This window comes from Gekko japonicus, unplaced genomic scaffold, assembly GCF_001447785.1.
Source record: "Gekko japonicus isolate JY-2015 unplaced genomic scaffold, Gekko_japonicus_V1.1 scaffold1313, whole genome shotgun sequence".
Lineage (NCBI taxonomy): Eukaryota > Metazoa > Chordata > Lepidosauria > Squamata > Gekkonidae > Gekko > Gekko japonicus.
In genome coordinates, this window is record NW_015176011.1 from 130,216 (window position 1) to 147,926 (window position 17,711).

A 17,711-nucleotide genomic window follows, 5' to 3' on the forward strand; every position below is an offset into this window, starting at 1 on the left:
TTCCCCGGCTCCCAATCAAGTCCTGCTTCACGACTACAGGAACGACAACTCTGCTCTTTAAAAGCGCCATAACGATGACTCATTATTGCTTGTATTAGTACTGACAGGGCCCCAGGCCGCCTTGCCAAACCGCCCCCCCTCCTCCTCCTCTCTCGGGTCGGGGAATGAGAGCCGGGACGTCCGGCGGCCTGGGCCTCCTTTTCCCTCCTCGGCGGTTTCCATGGCGATCAACAATCAAGCGCCGCCACGCCCCCTGAGTCTACGTCACGCGCCCGCGGGAGAGGCGACGGGGGCAGGCGCTCTGTGGCCCTTTGCCGGGCGGAGGAGGATGCGTGACCACGCGCGCCCCCGTCCGGTCCCCCCCGCCCAACTCGTCCAGCTCTACACATCCGAGTGGATTTGGAGGCCGGCGAGCTCCATGGAGGAGGAGCCAGCAGCCGTGCCGACGTCACGCGCGCCGGGGACCCATTCGTGCACCTCCCTCATCCGCCTGGAGCAGGAGGCCAAGCGCGAGCAGCACGCGCGGGTGCAGGAGAAGCGGCGCAGGGGCAACGCCATGCCAGGTGAGGGGCGCGAGTCTGTCCCCTGCTTCCCCCCCACGGGGGCGGGGCGTAACCCCCCTCGCGGGCGCGTGACGTCACCCAGTTCGCCCGCGGTGGGCCGGCAGGTAGCTCCGCCCCCAAGGCCTTGTTCTGCCCCCCCACACACACACCCGGAAAACGCCTACTTTGTTAATAGCGGGTCGGTCTACTCAGAAATGGGTCCTGTTTTTCTGTGGCGATTACTTCCGTGTAGCTGTGTACAGGAATGCAGGATAACAGCCCCCCTGTACATCCTTACCTGGGAGAAAGTACTGTTTCATATAACTGAAATGCCGCCAAGCGTTTCCTCTGTGCTCTGATCAAGCTGATTACTTATATGCATTGTCCGTTTGCAATAATTTAGGGTTGGTAGGTTCTCCCCCCCCCCCCCCGCCCCATCGGTAGAGGATGGGGGGGGGTAGAGTTGTGGGGTGGATCCTGGGGAGGATAGGGACCTCAGTGGGGTACAGATGTCACAAAATCCACCCTCCAAAGTCTCCATTTTCTTCAGGGGAACTGATCTCTCGAGTAGACTGGAGATGAGCTGTAATTCCAGGGGATCCCCAGGTCCCACCTGGAGGCTGGCAGCCCTAAAAGTTTGCATTCCTGACAAGCATTCTTTACAATACCCCTCCCACTCTCAGACTGAGATAAAAAGGACTCAGGTCTCCATTCCTACTTGTGGCTGACAAAGTGAACAAATATACCCTTTGTTGGTCTCTGAGGTGCTACTGGACTGGAATCCAACTGTCCAGAGGAATGGGGCTTTCTTCTGAGACAGCAAGTACAGGATCAGGCCTTACTTCAGCAGTCACCACTAATTTTTTAAAAACAATTGACCTTTTCTTATTGTGAGGACACGTTATTTATATGTGTGTGTGTACAGGCACACGCACATTTACAACAAGACTCTGGTGTGACATAATGCATATTTTCATGACATAAATAGCCCACCCTGAGCACTTGCTTCTGATTATTCTTATTAAGTATTTTGTTTTTACTCTCCTTGGGAGGCTCAAAGCATCTTACAAAGAACCAATACATGATTTGGAGAAACCAATTATAATACAGTGTATTGAAAGCCAAGGGCGGCCCTTGCCCCAAAGCGGCCTGTTGCATCTCCACAGCAGTGCTGACGTGGCCTTTCGTGCCAAGGCGAAGCTGAATGAGGTGGTGGAAAGGATGCTTTGTTGCCAGGCTTTTGGGGAGGGAATCTGGGCTGCAGGCCCGCTAGCAATGTTCCCACTAAGCTCTGGAGTCCTGTGAGCAAAAATTCTACTTTCTGAGCTACAGGCATTAAAGTTGTGAGCAAGTGATTTGGCTACTGTATAAATCAGTTGGCTTTCCTGAGCTAAGACAAAAATGTGTGAGTCGGACGCTAAAAAACTGCGAGCTAGCTCACACTCACTCAGCTTAGAAGGAACACTGCCTGCTAGTACTTTTCTCAGTCATGTTGTTATCCAGCCTTTCCTCTGAGGAACTCAGCACTCATATATGTAATTCTCCCCTTCCCTTTCTATTTATTCATTTTTCTGCCACCTTTCACCTCAGCAGGGACCAAAAGCAGTTTACATTGTTCTTTTCCCCTCAGTTTTATCCTGACAACAACCCCGTGAGGTAGGTTAGGCTGAGAGTATAACTGGCCCAAGGTCACCCAGCGAGCTTCCATGGTAGAGTGGGGATTCGAACCTGAGTGTCCCAGATCCTAGTCTGACAGTCTAACTACTGCATGACACTGTTCCTTTTCTCCTCCATTTTATCCTCAGCAACCACAGTGCAATGTAGGTTAGGCTGAGAATGTATGATAGTGGGGAGATTTGAATCCCCAGCCCTTTCAGGCATTCCAGCCACACTACCACACTGGTGCTCTTGTCAGGTAGCAGTATTTGTGGTTTGCATACATTGTCTTGAGATGCATGCCTTCAGAAATGTTTTTATTTAAATCAGATTTGTGTATTTACTATATTTATTTACTGTATTTATATCCTGCTTTTCTGCTCAGTCGGGACCCAAAGCGGCTTACGTCGTTCTCCTCGCCTCCGTTTTATCCTCACAACAGCCCTGTGAGGTAGGTTAAGCAGAGAGTATGTGACTGACCAGAGGGCACCCAGCATGGCAGAGTGGAGATTCAAGTCTGGGTCTCCCAGCTTCTAGGCCGATACTTTAACCACTACACCACCCTGGCTGTAGGACAGAAATAATTAAGGCAAATCAGCAGCAGATTATGGAATTCTCTGTCACAAGATGCAGTGCTGGCCCACGCCTTGGAAAGTTCAGAGAACTGGTCTGTTGTTGGCACTGGAAAGCTAATGGAACCTCCAGGTTTAGAGGCAATGTCACTCTGGATACCAGCTGCCTATGGCTATTGCCACCATGCCCTGCCTATGGCCTTTCTAAAAGGATCTGGTTAGCCTTTGGGGGAAACAGGACATTGAACTAGATAGTCTGTGGGGCTGATCTGGGAGGGCAGTGCTTTTATTCTTAACAACTCTGTGAGGAAGGTTAGTATTATCCCACATTGCAGAAAGGGGGCTGGGAGTGGTTGGCTTGCATAAGAGCCAGTGTGGGCGTAGTGGTTAAGAGCGTGGGCCTAGGATCTGGAAGGCCAGGTTCCGGTTCCCACTCTGGCATGGAAGCTTGCTTGTCCACACACTCTTAACCTACTTCACAGGGTTGTTGTGAGGATAAAGTGGAGGAGAGGAGAATGATGTAAGCTGCTCTGGGCCAGTGACCTGGATAGCCCAGGATAGCCTGATCTGGTCAGATCTTGGAAACTAAGCAGGGTCGTCCCTGGTTAGTGTTTGGATCGGAGACTACTCCCAAGAGATACTTGGAGAACAAACTTTGAGTTCACTGGCACCTTTAAGACCAACAAAGTTTTATTCAAGGTATAAGCTTTCGTGTTCAAGCACACTTCCTCAGATACAGTGAAAGAGAATTTCCTCAAGCCTCACATACAGGAAGATGGAGGGGGGCAGCCATCAGGAAGGGCCAGTCAGAGCCAAGATACATAAGTAAAGCTGAGAGTGTGTCAAGGAATACCAGGATCGCTATGCAGAGACAGGCAATGGCAAACCACCTCAGAACATCTCTTGCCTTGGAAACCCTACAGGGTCACCATTAGTCAGCTATGACTCGATGGCAAAAAAAGATGTATGGGACGGGGGGGGGGAACACATCAAAAGAGTTCACCAAGAGTGGGTGGGGGCTGTTCCCCACTGTTATTAGCCAAAGTAAAATTAATATAACATTTAGTGCAAGATAAACAGATGCAGTAGAAAGTTACAGACGTGCGGCAGAGATTGGGATAGGCAAGATATTTGCGCCTATATTGAGTGAGGAATTCCAGGTCCTTGTTGAGACCTCAGAAAGGGAGGTACATAGTTTTGAATTTACAGATGATTTATAATCCGGCAGTTTTCCTGTTGGTGCAAATATCTTTCATTCAGCTGGCAGATGGAAGAGCAAATCGGGAGTGATTAAGGAGAAGCAGTCACCCATATAAATGATGTTTAGTTGGCTTATCTGGCAACTAATGAGGTGGATCCAACCTAAGGGCCTCTTCTTCCAATGGAAGAGCCACTTAAGGTGGAGGGAGACTTCAGATCTGTGCCAGAAGGAAAAGTGGGGTATAAATATTGTAATAAATCATCATCATCAATAACCACCAGCAGCTGGTTTTAACTTCTGTGCTTGCCTCTTTGCACCGATGTGCAGGAAAGAAGATCAGCGATGAGGTGCTGGACCTGGCCGAGTACACGAAGAACCAGCCCTGGTGGCGCAAGCTGTTTGGGCCCAGCTCTGGCTCCAGCACAGAAAAGTACAACGTAGCTACCCAGCTGGCTATTGGAGGCGTCACAGGATGGTAAGTGACAACAGGGCGCATTGGCATGGCTTGTAAGGGAGGGGGGGGGGGGGGGGAATCAACCAGTGCCTCTGAGTGCCATAGGTCCCATGTGTCGAGATGGGGCTTTCTTTCAGGTCGTCTGGGTGGTGAGCATTGTTTTTAGTTTTAATTTCACATTATTTATAATCCACCTTTCTCACATGGACTCAAGGTGGATTACATAGTGTGAGTCAGTAGAGTCAACAATGTAGGACATTCAGTAACTAATGCATTTGGATGTTAAAAGGAAGTCTGGAACCGCCAGGACCAGGAGCATAGGATGAGTGTTAACATGACACATTAAGCAGTACAGAAATTACATAATAAGATTCTGCTTACAGTACATGCTATACAGCAGTAAAGACCACAAGTTCCCATTGTTTATCCAAGTGAGTCTGTGAAACCATTTTGTGCCGTGCAGCCTTATTACCTGCGCAGAAAAGCCCTTTTGAATAGTTCGTTTTTGCATAGTTTGCAGACGGCCAGGAGAGTGGGAGCTTTCCTGACCTCCTCGGGCAGGGCAGTCCACATGGTGGGAGCTGATTTTGCCCATTTGCAGTCTACATGGTGGGAGCTGATTTTGCCCATTTGCAGGTTGGCACCAGTGTTCCCTCTAAGCTGAGTTAGTGTGAGCTAGCTCACAGTTTTTTACCCTCCGGCTCACAAATCTTTGTCTTAGCTCAGGAAGGAGGGCTCCAGAGCAAGCTAATTTATGCAGTAGCCAAATTGCTCACTCACAACTTTAATGTCAGTAGCTCACGAAGTAGAATTTTTGCTCACAAGAATCCACAGCTTAGAGGGAACATTGGTTGGCACCTGCAGAAACCCCTGCGCACATAAGCAGAGTTGTTGTGGTGGAGCATAGAGAGATAGGTGCTCCCGTAAATAAGACCAGCCAAGGCCATGAAGGGCTTTATATGTGATAGCCAGTACCATCAACTGAGCTCAGTAACAATTGGACAACCAGTGGAGGGTCTGCAGAATGGGAGTCATATGCATGCTCTGTCCAGCTCCTGGTAATAGTTGTGCTGTGGCATTCTGCAGTCTCCTTGTTTGATTTCCAGGTGCACCGGCTTCATCTTTCAGAAGGTTGGGAAACTGGCCGCAACTGCCGTGGGAGGTGGCTTCTTCCTGCTTCAGGTTGGTATCACCTTCTCGGGACTTGGGAGTGGCCAGCAACAGCGGAAGGTTTTGGACTCTGAGGGCAGCCAGATGCCAGCTGTCATGAGTGGTGTTTGTGTTTTCACTCCAGTGACTGTTTAATGGGCTGTTGCTAACTGGTTTGGGCAGCGTCTACCAGCCAGCCCCGGCCTGGGCCTCCTCCTTTTTTTGAGTTGCCTGTAGAGCAGATTGAAGCCTGAGCACTTTTTGTGGTTTTGAAGTGTGCCGTGTCTTTGGTAAAAGGGTTGTGGCGAGTGTTCCCTCTAGCTGAGTTAGTGTGAGCTAGCTCACAGTTTCTTAGCCTCCAGCTCACAGATTTTTGTCTTAGCTCAGGAAGGATGGCCCCAGAGCAAGCTAATTTATGCAGGAGCCAGATCACTCGCTCACAACTTTAATGCCAGTCGCTCACAAAGTAGAATTTTTGCTCGCAAGACTACACAGCTTAGAGGGAGCATTGGTTGTGGCTCAGAGCACGTAGTTTGCGTGCAAAAGATAGCAGGTTGCAATCCCTAGCGTCTCCAGTTTAAAAGGATCCCAAGTATTTACTGATGATTATTTGTTTAAGATATTAGCATTCTGCTCCTCTGTGTAATAAGGTAGCTTACAATCTAAAACAATAAAATAATGCAATTTATTTATTCAGTTTCAGTTAGCCTTTATTGGCATAAAACAACACCTTAAAAGAGGATTAGTATAAAAGAGAAATATGCATATAAAACCATACATATAAAACCAAGCATTTTGCATTCTACATAATATTGCATAATGTTACATAAAACAATTTGTTTCAAAGTGTTGCTCATTTTGGTAGTTTTTCCTGTTGTAGCTTTATAGCTGATTGTAAAAACATGGCTACGGAGCGGAATCATTCAGAAGACGGTGCACTTTTAAAGCATCAGGAAAGTCCATCATGTTGGTGAAAATAGGGTTTAAATATCTAAAACGTGTATCTACATGAAATTGACAACGCAAACAGATATGTGAAACGATCCCAATTTATTTATTTATTTATTTGTTTATTAAATGTATATCTGCCCTTCCCAAACGGGCTCAGGGTGGGTAATATCAAAGCATATAACAATAAAAACCAGTTAACACAATTAATCTAAAAACAACTAAAACCAGAAACAACCAGTTAAAAGATGGCGAGCAGTAATTCAAATGATAGTTATATATGTACAAGAAAGAAGACCCCCGCGAAACTCGCGCGGGGGGGGGGAGCTCACAATCCCAGAAACAGCATGTAATTAGCCACTAAATCTACAGCCTAAATGCACCAGGACAGCATAGCTAAAGCCATCTTCAAGTCTGAGAGAATAAAGGCATATTCTGGCATAGGAACGCAGACTGGGTGCCAGGTGAGCCACTGTAGGGAGGGAGTTCTACAACATGGGTGCCACCACTAAAAATGCCTCGACTCTGAAGCTCTGGCTTCAGAGACTGGGGGCACTCAGAGCTGGGCAGCTTATGATGACCACATTTGGTGGCTGGGGCTGAAGAAGACCTGTGAGACCATGGAGAGCTGCTGCCAGCTACTGTCGAAATGTCTGAGCTAGGTGGGGTGCTGGTCTGGCTTGGTAGCTTTCATATGCTCATCTGTCTTTGGAAATCGCAGCATCAACTTGTCAGTTTTTATGGAATGTATTTCTGAGCCTCATTCCTCTGCCATGCCTTTCGTTCCTGGGTGCTACCACAGGGACTCTGGGATTTTAAGGGCTGTGTAACAAACCCTGCGGTGGCCCAAGTGATTAAGACGCTGAACTGCAGGTTGTGGAAGGTCAGTAGTTCAGCAGTTTGAGACCCGAGTGTGCCGCATGACGGAGTGAGCTCCCGTCTCTAGTTCCAGCTCCTGCCAACCTAGCAGTTCTAAAGCAAGAAATTGCAAGTAGATAAATAGGTACCACTTTGGTGGGAAGGCAACAGCGTTCCGTGCGCCTTGGTGTTTAGTCATGCCGGCCACATGACCACGGAAACGTCTTCGGACAGCGCTGGCTCTTCGGCTTTAAAACGGAGATGAGCACCGCAACCCTAGAGTCGGACTCGACTGGCTTTCGAGCAAGGGAAACCTTTACCTTTACTTTAACAAACCCTCACTCTACTATCTTTTAGATGCCAGGCTTTTTAACTAAGGGTTGATTTCTTTAATTACTTTTACAATCTGTGTCCAGCTGGAAGACCGTTAAAAGGATCGTTTGGATAGCAGTACCATACAGAGTTACTCCAGTGTACGCCTATTGATTGGGCTTAGACAGAAGTAACACTGCATAGCATTGTGTTATAAATGTTCTGGGTTTTTAATTTTCTAAATGATTTTTGGACTTTATTCTGTGAGCTGGATTGAGCAGGTTTCTGAAGAGTTGGAATATAAATTGATGCTACAGTCAACACCTTCCAGTGCTTGGAGGAGCTGCTGGGGGGGGGGGCTTTATCTGTTGGCCTCTGCCTAGCGCAGACCTGTCAAAGGCACAGAGCATGCCTGTTTGGCTCTTGCAGGGCTTCCCAATTGCTCTCCTCTTTTCGCACTGCAGCGCATAGTACAAGCTCTGCAGTTGCCAGTGCAGTTGACACAGCATCAACAATCATGCTTGATCCCTTAGAGCGAAACTAACCTTTACACTGGTCTTCAGGATCCCCCTCCCAGGAACAGCCTACAGGCATGCACAAAACTCTTTTCCTTAGAAGGCTGTCCACACCATATTTCTCTTGGGGCCTTTCAAATGCTCCTTTGTGTTTAGATCATCCCTCCTAGAAAGGTAGAATGTCTCCTGTGTAGCCAACCATTGGCCAAGGTCTTGGTCTCCAGACTCTAAACATCATCTCACATTTGTTGGTTCCTCCTATGCGGTGGCCTGTCAGTTTTTTATTTAGTACATTTTATCCTGCCCTGCCTTCAAGGAGATCAGAGAAGCATACGTAGTTCTCCACTATCTTCACAAGAACTTTTGAAGCAGATTAGGTCGATGGTGACTGGCCAAAGGTCACCCAATGACCTACGTGGCAGAACGGGGATTTGAGCCTCCGTTTCCCAGATCCCAGTCCAACACTTGAGCCATGACACTCTACCGGCTCTGCAGTGACAGGATCTCTCTTTAAGCTTTTTGGGTGACCTGCTGTGAAAGGATGGGCAGGCGGGAGGGAGGAGGCCAGTCAGGAAGGCCCAGAGTCACGCAGGGCTTTTCATCCCCTCTTCCTCTGGCCCAGATCGCGAACCACACGGGATACATCAAAGTCGACTGGCAGATGGTGGAGCGGGACGTGAGCAAAGCCAAGGAGCAGCTGAAGTTTCACGGCAGCAACCACAGCCAGCTGGCACCAGAGGTCAAGACCCAAGTGGATGAGGTGAGGCCATCAATGTCCTCCTGACCCTTGCCTGGGGGAAACCACTGGGCGTGTCGGTGATAGCTGTGCAGAAGAAGGGCAGAAGCTTCCGGGTGGATGGAAGGGCCCTCAAACAGGAAGAGAAGTGGTAGGCAGGCTCAACTCCGAGGGAGCCGTGAACCTGTGATGTGGCAGAAGGGTTTGGGCTGATGGTGTAGGACTGTCCTGTGCAGAATCAGGGTTCTCAAACTGGTCATTTACAGAGGACCATCAGGGACACTGTAGTTTTCCTTTGTTTTCTGCCTGCTTGGGGCAGAAAAGCAAGGGAACTGTCAAATCCAAGCACTGTTGCAAGTCTTTCCCTGGTGAGAGACCCGTTACGTTCTAGCCAGTTCAGTGTAGTGGTTAAGTGCACGGACTCTAATCTGGGAGAACCGGGTTCGATTCCCCACTCCTCCACTTGCACCTGGCTGGATGACCTTGGGCAAGCCATAGTTCTGATAAAAGCTGTCCTTGAAAAAGAGCTGTTTCTGTCAGAGCTCTCTCAGCCCCACCTACCTCACAGGGTGTCTGTTGTGGGGAGGGGAAAGGAAAGCAGTTTGTAAGCCGCTCTGAGACGCCTTTGGGTAGTGAAGGGTGGGGTATAAATCCAGTCTCTTCTAATTCACGCTCTCTCGCTCTCTCTGTTTCTCTCGCTTCCATTTTTATCCTGCCTTTTATCCATTGCGCTTAGGGCAGCACACACAGACCCCCCTCATTTATCCTTGCAGCAACCCCGTGAGGCAGGTTAGGCTGGGAAAGAATGACTGGCTTGTGGTTATCCACTGAACTTGGTGGCTGAGGGATGATTTGAACCCGAATCTCACTGGTTCTGGTTTGACAATTTTCACTACTACTCCCTGTTGGCTTTCTCACTTCTCCTTCAGTAAGGATGTTGCTGTGATATGTAGTCTGTGATAGCGTCTTTTCTGCAAGTCACTCCTTGCCCCATGGGGGGGGGGGAGCAATGGGTAAAGCAGATTAGGGGTTATGTTGGTTCAGTGGACCGTTGAACTACTTCTGGACATCTGCCCAACTTGGTTGGGTGTCAACACCGGCCGTATTTCTCTAGCTCAGGGGTGTCAGACATGCAGCCCAGGGGCCGGTTCAGGCCCCTGGAGGGCTTCTATCAGGCCCGCACTGGAACTGGCCATCTCCTGCTTCCCGTTCTGCTGCTGCTGCTGCTGCATCATAGCTTGCTTTGCCAGACTCTCTCTATCGCTCAGCCATTTCATGTTTTCCCCTGGGTCCTAGGCTCAGAACTCTGAGCATGAGATATCTGTGGTGAATGTCAATAAAGCAAAAGTAGATTTGCAGCTTACAGGTACATACTTGAACAGCATACTCAAGATTGCAACAGCACAGACATTTTGATGCAGTCATTCAGTGCAAGAGGTGTCAGTTATCAGACACTGTTAAATAAACAAAATATTGCAAGAGTGCTGTTTTAAGCATGTTTTTATTTTAAGTTAAAAAAACCACCTTTGTGTTTGTGTCCTTTATAAAGTTTATATCTCCGCTACCTGGCATTACATTTTATGACACACATGGCCTGGCCCAACAAGGTCTCATTTATGTCAGATCCAGCCCTCATAACAAATGAGTTCAACACCCCTGGTCTAGCTCATCCTCACCCAAATTGTCACATGGGGGATTATATTTATTTATATTTGTGATTACACTCTGCTTTTTTCCCAATGGAGAGCCAAAGCAGTGTACAACGTTGTTCTCCCTTCCTCCAGCGAGGTAGGGCTGAGAGAGAGAGAGAAACTGAGGGTGACTGGTCCACGTTTCCATGGTAGAAGGAGGGCTGTAAGCTTGGGTCTCCCGGATCCTATCCCAACCACTACACCATACCAGTTTCCAGCTGTCTTTCACTGTTCCTTGAAGGGGATGCTGCATTTTGTCATGGTTTAATTTTAATTGTGGGAACTGCAGGAGCCTGCGCATCGCCCATCTAAGCTCCTCTCTTTCTCCCTGCCCAGGTGATCTCCTTTCTGAAGAAGAACGTTCTCCTGACCGGCGGGTTTGTCGGAGGGTTTCTGCTCGGCATGGCCTCTTAGGAGACGCCTCAGTCTGGAAGCCCCCTGCGCTGCTGCCATCTCCCGCTCAGTAACCGCCGGATTGATCAGTTGGCTGACCTGGAGCATTGCCCCTGCTGACCAGTTCTCCGCTTTGTATGTGAATCATGGCCTCCAGAAATGCTGCCGCTAGCTCCTGTGCTCCTCCCGTTTTTATTTGATGCGCTGGAGATTGGTGGGGGGGGGAGAGATGGGCTTGGTCCGAAGGCTGGCCGCTGCAGGGCTGACTTCTGTACCCCCCGTGATATCTCGGGCTCTGTAGAATCCCCCTTCCTCATTTAACTTTTTTCAACCCGATGACCTAGGCAAAGGGTTGTGTCTCTGGGATAATCCCATCTCCGGGACAGGAGCACCCCTCGCCTTGTATGCACCATCTTGGCTGTTTCGTATTCCTTCTTGAGTAGCTGTGGTACAGCCTGTGCTTCCAGCTGGTAAGATCACAAAGGCACAGTGTGGAGAGGCTGTACCAGGTCATGTCCCAAAATAACTGGTGCCTAGGACTGGCGCGTCCTACTGTGGGCATGCTCTTTCTCAAGCCCTGACTTTGCTAGGACAACTGTATACAAACAGATCCCCTCTGGCATCTCCTGGGCTGTTATTTATATACCTGTTGCTGAAGCCAGAGAGCTGGAACTTCCTGTGGAAACTCTGCCTGTTACCTGGGATTCTCTGCCAGGAAAGCTGCGCAGGACTTCAAAATTACATTGTTCCAAGGAAATGTCTCTTGTATGCTTAACTGTCACTGCCTTGTAGAATGAATGCTTCAAGGTAGACTCTATCTGAATGGCTGGAACCAGCAAGCTCTTTGGGAGAATCTGGGTTCTCTTGCTGGGGAGCCACGGTTGCAGCAGTGGGGCTTGGAGGTGTGCATTGTGCTGCCAGAGCCTCGTCTTGTATGGATCTCCAGCTGGCTATCTGGGACGTGTAGATAGCGGGAGCTTGGAGAATCTGGGTCTTGGTGCTGTATAAGCGACTGTTGCAGTGATGGGGAATGGTGTGTGTTGTGCCGTGGGATCCTCATCTTGTATGGCGCTCCGGCTGCGAGAATCTGGGTCTTCTCAGTTGCAGTGCCGGGGACTGGATATGTGTTGTTCTGTTGGAACCTCTTCTTATATGGAGCTCTAGCTCTCCATGATGTGCAGAGAGTGGGAGCTCTGTAGGTTCTGTTGTTGCTTTATGTGGCAGTCGGGGCAGGTGGAAAGGGATGGAACGCTTGTCCAACGCTGAGGCATTGCTTTATGTGGCAGTCAGTTGGGGGAGGTGGGAAGGGATGGAACGCTTGTCCAACGCTGAGGTTAAAAAGGGTCGCTGCTGGGCTACACTGAGGGAAACGGGTCTGCCTCTGCAGTAATTGCCCGTTGGGTAGTCAGCCTTGCTGGAAGCTGTTGGGGCTTTGCTCCTCTCCTTCCCACTCTCCCATCTGCACGAGACGTCTCCTCCTGCAAAAGCATTTGGCTAAACCCTGGCATAGCTTAGTAGCTAAGAGGCTGACCTACAGGGCCGGAAATCCCCAGTGTGGCTCTTAGGCCCTTCCCCCTCCTTCGAGGCGCACCCAACAATACGGGGAGGAATAATACTGACCTGCCTTGTAAGATGGCTGTGTAAGAATGAACAGCAAAGGCTGTCCAGGAGGCTCTTGGAATCCTTTAAGACTCCTGCATCAATACCGAGGATCAGTCATTCATTAAAGAGGGCAGGGACCGGGTCCTGTCTGTGCCTCCACAGGCCGGGAGGGGCTGTGGCTCAGCGGGAGAGCATCTGCTTGGCATGCAGAAAGTCCCAGGTTCAATCCCCGGCATCTCCAGTTGAAAGGATCATGTAGGAGGTGATGTGGAAGACCCCTGCCTGAGACCCTGGAGAACCGCTGCCTGTCTGAGTAGACCAAGAACTGAGCCTGCCTTTTCAAGTTGAAAACCCAACATGCTCCCACAACAACAACAACACTGTAGGATGTCTGGGCCTCTGATCAGAGGCAAAGGCCCAAAAAAATGGGCACGTTCTAGGAGAAGAGGAAGAGATTGGATTTATACCCCACCCTTCACTCAGAGTCTCAGAGCAGCTTACAGACTCCTTTTCCTTCCCCTCCCCACAACAGACACCCTGTGAGGTAGGCGGGGCTGAGAGAGCTCTGAGAGAACTGTCCTTGAGAGAACAGCTCTGGCAGAACTATGGCTTGCCCAAGGTTATCCAGCAGCTGCAAGTGGAAGAGTGGGGAATCAAACCCGGTTCTCCCAGGTTAGAGTCCACACACTTAATCACTACGCCAAAATACCCAGCCTCTGATCATTCCTTGGCTCTGTGCTCTTTTCCCGCAGTGTTCGCCTTGCTGAAAAGGAGCTGTTCAGAGGATTTTCGGCAGCTCCTTGTTGCATCTGCAAAGCGGTGGGAAAGCACAGCCTTGGTCCAGGGAGGCGTTACTGGCCCAGTCTCCCAGTCCTCAAGCAGAGGGGGGGGGTCTCTGTAGGTTAACTAAAGACTGGTCTCATTAGGGACTTTGGTATTGACTGAATATTTGGCTTGCAGCCTTTCCCTTGTCCTATGAACCAGCAGTCGGGGGGCGAGAATGCTGAGAGCTCCTGCTTCCCCCGCCAGCCATTTTCTGTGCCAAAACAGCACTGGGGTGATGGTGTTATTTCCCCATTTTTGCTGCTTCACAGAACAGACAGGGAAATAACTCTCCCCACCCCCACCCCCCCGCACACTTTTTCACCACAGAAAATGATTTAGGGGGAAGCAGGGGGCCTTCCTCCCGTGGTGGCATTCTGAGCCTGAATGGGCTCTGCTTTATTTTTTAAAAAGTGATTCTCCGCAACGGCTGTGTGGGTTTGGGAAACCTGGACCCAGCCCTGATACCTGCTTAAATCGGGCTGGGATCCTGGTCAGCCTCATGGGTTGCTCCATGGGCGGGCACACCTTGCGTCAGGCGCCTAGAATTCTGCTGCACGGTTTCTGTCTCTGGGACTCGGCCAAAGAATGCACTTCGCTGGCAGGATGCCACAGTCCCAGTGTATCTAAAATGAAACAGCTCAAAGGTGAGCCCCCACCTGTTACCGCCGGGGCTGTCACCTGGCCATTCTGCCGTGTGGCCTGCCTCACTCCTAGTCGCTTCAGACCTGGGGTGGCGGCGGCCATTTTTTTTAAATTTCCTTTCATTTATTAGACTTCTAGCCTGCTCTCCCCTGTGACCAGGCTCAGAGCGGGGGGACAACCACCAGTAAAACATTCAGCAGTCTAAGATAAATATATTATTACAATAAACACTATAAAATTCATAATACAAAGCAACAGTGCAATTAAAAGATGGCATAAAATCCCAGGGGGGAATTGTATATATCCACGGAGTAGACTCAGAAAGGGAAGGGGAGAGGAAGGGAAGGACAGAGGGAGGGAGGAGGCCAGTCCATGGTGGAAGCCATCGCTGCTCTCAGCTATAAGCCTGGTGGAACAACTCTGTCTTGCAGGCCCTGCAGAACTATATCATTTGGTGGCCATCGTGACTGCATCAGAAAGTGAGATCACCTTGACAAAAGTTGCAGGTAACAGTGCTGAACTGTAAAAGCCAGTGTGCCGTTAGAGTACTGGACTGGGGGGACCCAGGTTCGAATCCCAGCGCAACCTGAAGCTTCTTGAATGATCTTAGGCCAATCATTCTCTTTCTCAGCCTAACCTGCCTCACAGACGGACTTTATGTGAGGATAGAAGGAGGCAGTGGGAGAACCGTATGTTTCCCTGAGCTCCTTGGAGGAAGGGTGGGAGGAAATGAAATAAACAGACATTAGAAAAAAATACAAAAAGATATGATAGGGCAGCGCCTTTTATGAGGCCTACTAAAACGTCACAGAGGAGTTTGCAAGTGTTTTGAGTCCACCAGAACTCTTCTTCCGATTTCCGGCTGCACCAGACTTTATGGGAAAACAAACCTGATGAAACAAACCTGATTACTCTGTTTCTGAGTAATTGAAAGGAGGCTTTGCTGGTAGCATTTTTATTTTTGCTGGTAGCATGCTTTTTAAGAACACCTCTCCCCTTTTCAGATGCGGATAGAGTAAGGAAGCCCAGCGCCCTTAATTGAAACGGAGTGGAAGTTGACGGATTAAACCTCTCCTGTCTTCCCTGCACAGCCCCGATATAAATCTAGGTTGCACAAGCTTGCAAATTGCATTTTATAGACCAAAGGGGGATAAGAATGGATGCATCTCGAGCCCACCTTTGTCTGAGCCTGGAGTTCTTTGCTTTTTTTTTTTTGCACCTAGCAGAGTTAATTAAATTGCCCTCTTCGCAGCCAGCAAAGCCGTGTTTCTCTAGCAAGACTGATTCCATCTTTTTCTCCTGTCTCCTTATTGGGCGTCCCTCCCTCCCGCTTATTGTCATCTGGCCTGGTCAAAATCCAGTTCCTCCAGCAGCTTGCAATGGTCTGATTTCTTCCCAGTGATGCTAAGGGAGTGCTTTTTAACTTTTGGATTCGACCTTGGGAGAATGGGCCTTCCCGCACTCTTTGTCCCATCTGAGTGGAACAAAACCAGCCTCTCACTGGGCATCCAGGTGGTCCCTTTTAAATGCAGTTGAGGAAGAAATGCGCACAAACCTAGCTTGGAGTCGAGCTCACATGCCTCCCTATGTGGAGGGAGTTAACCTTTAATGGTGATTCTTGAGAAGGTGGGAACATACTGTGTTGGTGCATGTTTTTCTTTCGTCTTCAATGTGACGGGTGAATGCCGCCCTGGAGATGGCATTGTAAGGTTTCGCCCAAGCCAAAGCCCCACGTATCGCGCTCGTCTATTTTGGGACTGGCAAAGCATAATTTTCATCAGGTTCTTAAACTTCAAAGGCATTTCCGTTCCCCAGGATGAAATGTCTCCTTAGCTCATTAGCTAACCGGATTTGCTGCAGGAGGTGAGCTCTTCCCCACCCCCACTTTGCCGGGTTAAAAATCTTTTACACTGTAGAAGGAAATACACTCCATGTGAGGGGGTCAGGAGAAGATGGTTTTGCTCCCCCCCCCACTCTGACTAGTCGCTTTTGGTAGAGAAACAAGCCATCTCCCAGCAGCCCTTAGCCCCACACGAGAGGCCACCGCCATCAGTCCGTCCCAGGTTCTCTGATCTCCTTGACCCCAAAAAGCCTTTGTCAGGATTTGGTTGACTACCTGAGAGGCTGAAAATAGCCACTGCAGGCTGTGGGAGGTCGGTAGTCCAGCAGTTCGAGACCCGAGTGTGCCGCATGACGGAGTGAGCTCCCGTCTCTAGTTCCAGCTCCTGCCAACCTAGCAGTTCGAAAGCAAGAAATTGCAAGTAGATAAATAGGTACCACTTCGGTGGGAAGGTAACAGCGTTCCGTGCACCTTGGTGTTTAGTCATGCCGGCCACATGACCACGGAAACGTCTTCGGACAGCGCTGGCTCTTCGGCTTTGAAACGGAGATGAGCACCGCAACCCTAGAGTCGGACTTGACTGGCTTTCGAGCAAGGGCAACCTTTACCTTTACCTTTTTAAGTAGCCACCAGGGGGAGCCAAGACAAACTATCTGGACCACCGCCCTTCGGAAAACAGGAAAAGGTTATGCAAGGGGTGGGTATGGAAAGTGCTTCCAGTCGTGGCTGACATGTGGCAGCCTCATAGGGTCCTCAAGGCAAGAGGCGTTCAGGCCCTTTCCGCACTCTCCTTTTAATCCATGCTCGCCATGGTGTCCTCCAAGCAATTCTGCACTAAAATCAAATTCAGCCTTTTTATGCCGGGTCTCTTCCCCCTTCTGCATGACATTGCCTCCCTTCCGTGGACTGCCCTGTTTCAGCCTGCCGTTGCCCTGGGTTATCTGGAGGCTGTTTTGCCCTGGACTTAAATTGCTTTGACTCAAACACATTCTGGTTGTCGTGTTGATGGCTCGCTCCCAGTATTCGGTATGATTAAGCCCAACAGGAGCAGAACACGGTGCCTGGTCATGCTGGACGAGTGATTAGTGGTGAATATCGGGTCTGGTAGCAGGCCCGTAGCTAACGCGGGGCCCGCGTTTTAATGAGGCGGTTTTGCCATTGCTCGCCTCTGCGTGGCGACCCTAGCATTCGTGGGTGGTCTCCCATCCGAGGACTGACCAGGGCCGATCCTGCTTAGCTTCCGGGATCTGACAAGATGGGGCTCCCCTGGTCCATGAAGATATCCTGGCCAACGAACGAAAGGGCTGTCTTCTCCCCGCCCGCCCCCCCCCAGACCCGGGCTTTGAAAAGCAGGGTCCCTAATGGAGAGACGAACCTAGAAATGGAAGGATGCTGTTAAAGGGGGTGTGTGTGTGCCAGACCCCAGTTAGTCACCCCTCCCATCACTGGGCGTAGAGAAGCATTAAGGTTTTTGACATGTTTTTATATGGTATTTGTTTGAAGTGCGGGTTTAAAATAAACTCTCTTTGCTGTATTTCTGGTTGTTGTGTTGATGGCTCGCTCCCAGTATTCGGTATGATTAAGCCCAACAGGAGCAGAACACGGTGCCTGGTCATGCTGGACGAGTGATTAGTGGTGAATATCGGGTCTGGTAGCAGGCCCGTAGCTAACGCGGGGCCCGCGGGGCCTGGCCCCCTAGCAGTTTTGATGGGCCCCCTTCCTGAGCCTCGGCTCCCCTACCCCAACTCCCCTGATTGCCTGTCAGCCTGTTGGCA

The 17,711-nt window shown here is 49.9% G+C and overlaps 1 protein-coding gene across 1 annotated transcript; it reads left to right on the forward strand.

Annotated features, from left to right (window-relative positions):
- Positions 1-288: 288 nt before the first annotated feature.
- On the forward strand, positions 289-12,289 carry FUNDC2 (FUN14 domain containing 2). The gene is made up of 5 exons (XM_015426531.1): positions 289-563; positions 4,299-4,446; positions 5,532-5,607; positions 8,830-8,967; positions 10,971-12,289. Exons 1-5 carry the CDS (start codon positions 329-331, stop codon positions 11,046-11,048), a joined length of 675 nt encoding a protein of 224 aa, XP_015282017.1. The 5' UTR covers positions 289-328; the 3' UTR covers positions 11,049-12,289.
- The last annotated feature ends 5,422 nt before the right edge of the window (positions 12,290-17,711 follow it).